This window comes from Elaeis guineensis, chromosome 15 (assembly GCF_000442705.2).
Source record: "Elaeis guineensis isolate ETL-2024a chromosome 15, EG11, whole genome shotgun sequence".
Lineage (NCBI taxonomy): Eukaryota > Viridiplantae > Streptophyta > Magnoliopsida > Arecales > Arecaceae > Elaeis > Elaeis guineensis.
The window spans coordinates 52,626,484-52,634,224 of NC_026007.2; the positions used below are offsets into that span (position 1 = coordinate 52,626,484).

Here is a 7,741-nt window from a genome sequence, read left to right on the forward strand (position 1 = left end):
TGTACAAAGATGAAGGGAAGATAAGGAGATGAAAATCAGAAACAAGAGTCAAGACCCTTCAGGCTGCGCGTTCATTTACCTGCACAAAACAGGCCTTTCCTTGACCTTATGTGAGCCAAGATGTTCCCATCGGTGAGAGGTGTAAAGAGTCTGGGTAAGAACAGAGTAGTCAGATCATTTGTGCGAACGTGCTTTTCCACCGTCGGATCATCCCTGACATTCGGGTTTTGGTAGAATTCATGGGCGATCTGATGGTGGAAAGTCCCGTTCGCATATGCAAACGGGCTTTCGAAGGCCAACCCTTTCTTCTTTAGGAATATTGTTCTGTTTCGCTCCAGCCATACGTGCGACAGTAGTGACATTACCAATTGGTCCCATGCTTTTCTAGTGTCCAATTGGAGCTTCCTCTTCCTCCATGAAGTCCATCGGTCGTGGAAGCTGCTTGGCCATCCTCTGACTCGCAAGCAAGCTTTGAAAGCGGACCAAATGCTCTTCACAGAAGGAAGAGATGGTTTACCGTTTCCAAAATACAGCCACAAAGTGGACAACCCACACTCACCATCCAACCTTTCTTAGCCAACACTTTACCTGGATGGAGCCAATTTTTTAAAGCAAGCCATTGAAAGATCTTGATTTTCTTGGATTCCGGCGCTTTCCAAAATGACTTTGTAGTGAGGGCAAAGCAATCTACCGCTGCTAAGAAATTTGTAATACGAATCCACAGTGAACGACTAATTCTGGGTAAGCTTCTATTCAGGGGTATGTAGCATGTGATCCATCTAGTGGTGGGTGAGCATGCCAAGAACTTTAATGTTCCAACTTAGCCTTCTCCAGCTCTGGAGTAGAGATTGCTGAATAAGAAAGAGAGGGGAGTAGTACTAATCGGTGAGCCCTTCCAGAATCGAATGTGATGTGTACATCGCCAAGCTCGAAGGCAGTGCGATTCCAAAATTACAAAAGATCTTTGATAGGAGAAAGACGTGTCGAGCTTCTTCTTGTTCCAGGTCCAAATTTTCTTCTGGAGTAGCATGAATTTTTGATCTGATTCAGCCAGATAGCCTCAGAGTCAAAAAGCTGCTGCATTCATCCAACTCATCTTTAAGCATTCTCCCTTACGGATCTAAATTCTAATCTTCAGTGGGACATGGTAACTACTTATTCCATTCTTTGTGGTTTTACTTATTTTTAGTTCTGACAGTCCAATCCATTCCAACAGCCTCTTCACTGCTTCATAACAAAGTGGTCTCATAGTTTGTCGGTCGTACCTGGATGGTCCAATGTCACTACAGAAGCATGTCTTCATCTATGAGGTTATCTTCCCAAACTCAAAGAGGAGACCAATTTGTGAAGACTTCCATTTAATTCCAATTGAAATTTCATGCCTTCTCTGGCCTTCTAAGACAATAATGCAACGGGAGGCCTCTTGAATGGTAATAATTGGAGCCTCTAAAATGATTGACACTTTGTTTAAGCTCTCATGAAGGCATATCGGACAAGGAAATTCTCTGATATTCCTATAAATAACTAAACATTTGCCATTTTTCCAGGTTCGGTGCTCTTTTCATTACCTGCCATCCGATATGAGTAATCAAATAAAAATTTAATCTCTGAGTAGATCCAGTTTCTAGGAACTATGCATTATATCTGAACCACACTCAAGCACAGATCCGAAAAGAACTGCATTCAAACTCCATGAGAACCCGGTAATAAGTCTTACAAGCATATATGAATTCAGTCCAGAGTCCTTTCAAAGCCAGCAAATATCATAGAAAATCCCAATGAAAACACAACCGAACAATTTTAACGGTCCATACATTGAAATTTCAGTGAATCACGGCTCTTAAGGTGATGAAGAAACATGCAGGAAAGAGAAATAGGATAGCTGCATCTGTCTTCATGAATTATGACTCTAATTCTTCTGCACTGGTTGGTGCCTCATTCTCCATCTTCTCTTGGTCGGTTTCAAGCTGGCTGTAGTTCCCCTTCTCCTTAAACAGCTGAATGTGGTGGTGCTTGCAGTAGAGCCTTCCCTCATGAGCAATGTAATTTGAAGGGCTAATCACACATCCTCCGTGAGTGCATTTGAAGCAGCTCTTGTGATATGCAGTCCCATTAACTGTAACCTGTGATACAATGTTGAAAGGTAGAGTTTAAGTATTTTGAGGAATGTAAAGCTTTTAAGTGTGTGAAATGATTTGATCCATTTCATGTTGTTATGAATATGAAATTTTTCTATAGCGTGGCAAATGGTTTGATCCATTTCATGCTTGCAAATTCCAAATCAATCAATTGTTCTATGTCTTTTGTAATTTAAATCATGTATATATACAACATAGATTCTTGAACTTGATACTCTATTAGTAGTGCATCATTAGAAGATCAGATCCATGGTTGGCAACCTAAGTTCATGCATGAGGAATATGTGCAAGTCTGTGCACAGATGTATTAGCACAGAGGAAGCAGTATTGATTGGAATGAAAGCTGTTACCCTCTCAATGGGATATACTGTCTTCTTGCATCCAAAACACTTCTCTCTGGTTCCCGCAAATTGACTTGAGACTCTGTTGGCTGCTGTTTTCTGTTCAGTGAAAGTCTAAGATTCAGATTAGCAGCACCCACCAGATTAATGTGAAAATATTTTCGAAGGGAAAAAAGAAAAGAACTTTTTATAAGGTATTTGCAAGCACTTCGATAGGTCTAAGAAATTTTCAGCTCAAAGGTGATTGCAACATTGCTTCCCACAAATCACCAAAGCATTAAGAGAAGAATGAAAGGGTCTGGAAGGACTATCTTTAAGTTTTGTTGTTGTTGTAGTATGGGTCTTTTCCGACAGAAGATATCTGCTGTTTAATTTTTTTGAAATGGATATCTAATATTTATGGATCCATGAAACTTGCAAATGCCTTCAGAATGATTACTGTACCTCAGTATCAACAGGTTTTTCTGGCTTGACAACCTTTGGGGTCCCTGAGAAGGTAATCGAAGACAATTTTGAGTATCAGAATTGAAAGGAGTATGTTGGAGGGAATAAGTGGAACATTGATTACCTTCAAAGCTTTTGTCCAGGCTGCCAGTCCTCTTGAAAAGCTGATCAAAGTGAGGCCTGCAATAGAGGACTCCCTCGAACGAATTATAATTTCCCAGCTGCAAGAAGAAACTGTCAGTGGAGAATACAAGAAAGCCAGCAGCACGTACATGTTCTTGCTCCATAGTTTGTTTAAATCTTAAATTTTAATAATGCATGTGAAGATTCATAGATTCATACATTTTTGGTTATGCATCTTTGTAGGTGAATGTTGTAGCAATTCTCTGTTAACTAAGTCCACAAGCAAGCATTTACTGTTGATATTTATAAAAGCCAAAATAGATCTCAAGTACTCATATTAGGAATTGAGTGCTCTTTATATGCATCTTATTTTCCACCATATTTGGTTTTGCTCTATGATTTGCTCTCAGTTTGACACCTCTTGGCTGATCTTTTGAAACTGATGAACAATTTGAAGGTTCTAATCTTCTGTAGATCCTTGATAGCATTAAATTTATCCGTACCATCTCTAGTGAAATAAATGTACATGGAAATGGTTTGCTATACAAAACGAGATTTCACAACTTAGGGGAAAGCTATGAGACATTACTTTTCCAACATCATACAGATGAACTTGAAGGAGTAACCATTCAACAAGCCAAAGACAAAAGGAATAGAAATAAAGATATAGATTAGAAAAACATATCAAGTATAGATAATCTTTTAAATGAGATGAATCCAAAGTCAGAAGTACCAAATAATTTGTACTTTTCACCTACAACAGAAAACAGCTACAACAATTTTCAGCAACAACAGAGAACAGCTTTTCTTCTACCAAAAAACATAGGGAGACAGAAAGAAAAGAAAAAACAGAGCTTTTTTTGTGAATCCATACTTGAACAGAAAATGCAGCGAGACATGGAGGTAGCCGAAACAAATATTCAGACATCATCAAATCAAATGGGGCTAATAGCATCCAAAACTTCAAAGAGATCATACAAGTGTCCACCAGAGGAGAAAACAATGCCATGACAGTTATTTATCCAGAGATCTAAGAGATAGATGGTGGGGGGAGGTACCTTCAAGGTTCCCTGGCAGTGGTGGCATCTAAAACAGGCCTTGTGGTAGATTCGGTTGTCGGCGGTGAGCTTGTCCACCAGGTAGACCGTCTTGCTGCAAGCCGTACATTTGGTCTGTGTCCCTTGGAATGCCATTGCTCTTGGTGACTTGTCCTTTCGGAGCCTTCTAAACGAATGGAGCAACAACAATAGAAGAATACACCAAAAGGAAGCCCCTCTCTTCTTCTCCTATCCTTTCACCACCACCTCTTCCATATGTTAGGACTTAATTTATATTGCTGGGCTTTCTTTGCTCTTCCACAAAGCCCAGAGGACAAGCCAGCTAAAATGGAAGACAGGGAATGGGATGACAGGAAGGCAGGGAAAAGAAGAGAGAAAAGGGGTGCAGGAGGTAGTTGTAGAAAATTGCGGAGAGAGGAAGCAAATATAGGAAAATGGAGCAGATACAATGATGAGAGGGAGAGGGAGAGGGGTATCCCGAGTTTACCGCATGTGTAAGGTTGATTGATTGTCAGACTGGGGTCCAAGAACGGTAATTTTCTATATGTAGTCTCTGGTTTCACCATCCCACAATCGTATCTATGATGGTAATTGCAAGGTAGTTCATAGGGGGCTGTGTCCTTTTTCTCTCTCTTGGTCAGATTGGTGCAGCATCTATGATACATCCATGGGTCCTAGCTAGTTGGCTATATCTAAAATAATTCAGGTAATGAGTTGGTGGATCGTGTCTACCAGCGCGCGCTAGCTCTCTCTCTCTCTTAAAGGACGACCATTTGGAGAAGGGAACAACCTAAGGACTATAAGGAGGACTATGACAGTATTTTATATTCCATGGAAAACCATTTTTTTTTTTTTTTTGGTAAATGGAAAACCATTTGTTGAAGGGAAACTATTTGATCATCCAACAAGGGTGTCAATGGCAGTCTTATCATTTGATGCCTGAAATGCAAAGCAAATGAGCAGCCATAAACGCATACTATGCAAATACACACATCTTTTTTGATTGAATGCAATACACATACATCTTAAAATCGGATATGCAACCAACACCGCTTTAGGCGATCAAGTAGCCTTACAAGCTTTTAACCCCTCACATATTTGTGATATAATATATATATATATATATATATATATATATATATATATATATATATATATATATGTTTTTATAGTGAGGTATCAATTCAAGTACATTAAATATCTAGGTATAACAAGGCAAATAACATATTCTTTATACGATATTTGAGATTATTGAATTGAATATGGGAATTTTCAATGATATAAAGGATGCCTAAGATTTTCTCCGATCAATATATAGTAATATACTAGAGAATCAAAAAATAAAAAGAAGTTGGTAAGCTCCCAAGCATGGTGAGACAGAGGGAGCTGCTTAGGATGACACTAATAAAAATTTCTTGAGAATCTATCCATAAAATAAACACAACCTTTAAATATAGATGATGGGAAGAATAATAGACAAGACTTCTTATATTTGACATATATAGTAGAAAATACATGCTAGTGATGGTCATATTTATGTACATCTTGATTATGAGATAGTGCACGGGACAGTTTCTCTTTAAGGCAGAAGAAGATCCATCCAATAATGAAGTGGCAAGATGGAAAGAAAAAAGCAATATGACTTATAAATTTAACTTAGAAAACAATAGAGACGATACTTAGAAACTTAATTCAACATAAGATGATATTTATCACGATTGGGCACCTCTATTTATAATTGCAGGACCACTAACCTATCCATCAATGTGCCATATTTGTTTCTTGCCAAAAAATAAGAGATTTTTAAAAGGAAAATAACAATAGTAAAGCTTCTTGGATACAAATATACAAAGTAGTTGTAGAAGTAAGTTCCTCGTGATTGGAAAGTGTTGGTGCAAAAATCCGCTTGCGCCAGAGAAGCTGGAGTCGAGGGAGTCACGGTCGCCGTCGGGACCTGCAAAAGAAGTCTAAACCGGAGGTGGGGTTGCTCCGGCAAGACCCTCCGACGCTCAAGTCAGTTCTCTGCTTCAACAAGAATGGAGTGCTCGAACGAAAATTTTTGCAGAATTTTTAGGTAAAAACGAGAGCTTATAGAATAACGTATCTGGGGTTTCCCTTTTATAGACGGAGGGGGCAACAAATTGATAACGACGCCTGTAACCGTCTGGTAGTGGGCCGCCCAGAGTCAGGAGGAATTTATTACGGAGGGTAGTGGAGTGGGATCGTGGCTATCGCCGTGGCTCGCCACGTGGAATCAGTTACGGGGAATGGAGCGGCGTCCGCTGTCGTGACTCGTCAGGGAGTGGTGGACTCGCACAAAATCCGTCGCAGGGAGTGGAGCAGAGTCATGACCATTAATACGGCCTGTCAGGGAGTAATGGGGCTACGCAGGGTTCGCCGCAAGGAGTGGAGCAGTGGTGTCCGTTACTGTAGCTTGTCAGGGGATCCAAACTTGTTGGCTGAAGTTCGATTGGAGTCGGTAGCGAGGTCCGGCACCCATAGGAGTTTGGACGAGGTCTTCCCGCAACCGGGATAGAAGACGGAGTCTGACTCTCGTAAAAGTCCGGACGCAGTCTTCTTGCAGTTGGGGGTCGCAGGTGGAGTCCGGCTCCCGTAGGAGTCCGGGCGGAGTCTTCCTTGCTGTAGAAGTCGTGGACAGAGTCCGGCTCCCGTAGGAGTCCGGGCGGAGTCTTCCTTGCTGTAGAAGTCGTGGACGGAGTCCGGCTCCCGTAGGAGTCCGGGCGGAGTCTTCCTTGCTGCAGAAACTATGGACGGAGCCCGGCTCCCGTAGGAGTCCGGGTGGAGTCTTCCTTGCTGTAGAAGTCGTGGACGGAGTCCGGGCGGAGTCTTCCTTGCTGCAGAAACTGTGGATGGAGCCCGGCTCCCGTAGGAGTCCGGGTGGAGTCTTCCTTGCTGTAGAAGTCGTGGACGGAGCCCGACTCCCGTAGGAGTCCGGACAAAGTCTTCCTTGCTGCAGAAACTGTGGACGGAGTCCGGCTCCCGTAGGAGTCCGGACGGAGTCTTCCTTGCTGCAGAAACTGTGGACGGAGCCCGGCTCCCGTAGGAGTCCGGGTGGAGTATTCCTTGCTGTAGAAGTCGTGGATGGAGTCTGGCTCCCGTAGGAGTCCGGGTGGAGTCTTCCTTGCTGTAGAAGTCGTGGACGGAGTCCGACTCTCGTAGGAGTCTGGGCGGAGTCTTCCTTGCTGCAGAAACTGTGGACGGAGCCCGGCTCCCGTAGGAGTCTGGGTGGAGTCTTCCTTGCTGTAGAAGTCATGGACGGAGTCCGGCTCCCGTAGGAGTCCGGGCGGAGTCCTCCTGCAATTAAAGTCAGGTGCGAAGTCCGGCTCCCGTAGGAGTCCGGACGGAGCTTACCGGCAGTTGAAGTTGGCGACGGAGCCCGGCTCCCGTAGGAGTTCGGGCGGAGTCCTCCTTGCGGTTGAAGTCGTGGGCGGAGCCCGACTCCCGTAGGAGTCCGGGCGGAGTCCTCTTGTAATTAAAGTCAGGTGCGAAGTCCGGCTCCCGTAGGAGTCCGGACGGAGCTTACCGGCAGTTGAAGTTGGCGACGGAGCCCGGCTCCCGTAGGAGTCCGGGCGGAGTCCTCCTTGCGGTTGAAGTCGTGGGCGGAGCCCGGCTCCTG

At 43.2% G+C, this 7,741-nt stretch overlaps 1 protein-coding gene across 2 annotated transcripts; it reads right to left on the reverse strand.

Moving 5' to 3' along the window:
* Window positions 1-1,707: 1,707 nt before the first annotated feature.
* On the reverse strand, window positions 1,708-4,572 carry LOC105057957 (LIM domain-containing protein WLIM1). 2 transcript variants are annotated; one of them, XM_073249609.1, is made up of 5 exons: window positions 4,105-4,572; window positions 3,048-3,144; window positions 2,924-2,967; window positions 2,489-2,593; window positions 1,708-2,123 (listed from the first exon to the last, which is right to left on the reverse strand). In XM_073249609.1, exons 1-5 carry the CDS (start codon window positions 4,237-4,239, stop codon window positions 1,902-1,904), a joined length of 603 nt encoding a protein of 200 aa, XP_073105710.1. In that variant the 5' UTR covers window positions 4,240-4,572; the 3' UTR covers window positions 1,708-1,901. The 2 variants fall into 2 exon arrangements, with proteins under 2 accessions (XP_073105710.1, XP_010938994.1); XM_010940692.4 differs by having other exon boundaries at window positions 2,489-2,578; window positions 4,105-4,551.
* Window positions 4,573-7,741: the final 3,169 nt, after the last annotated feature.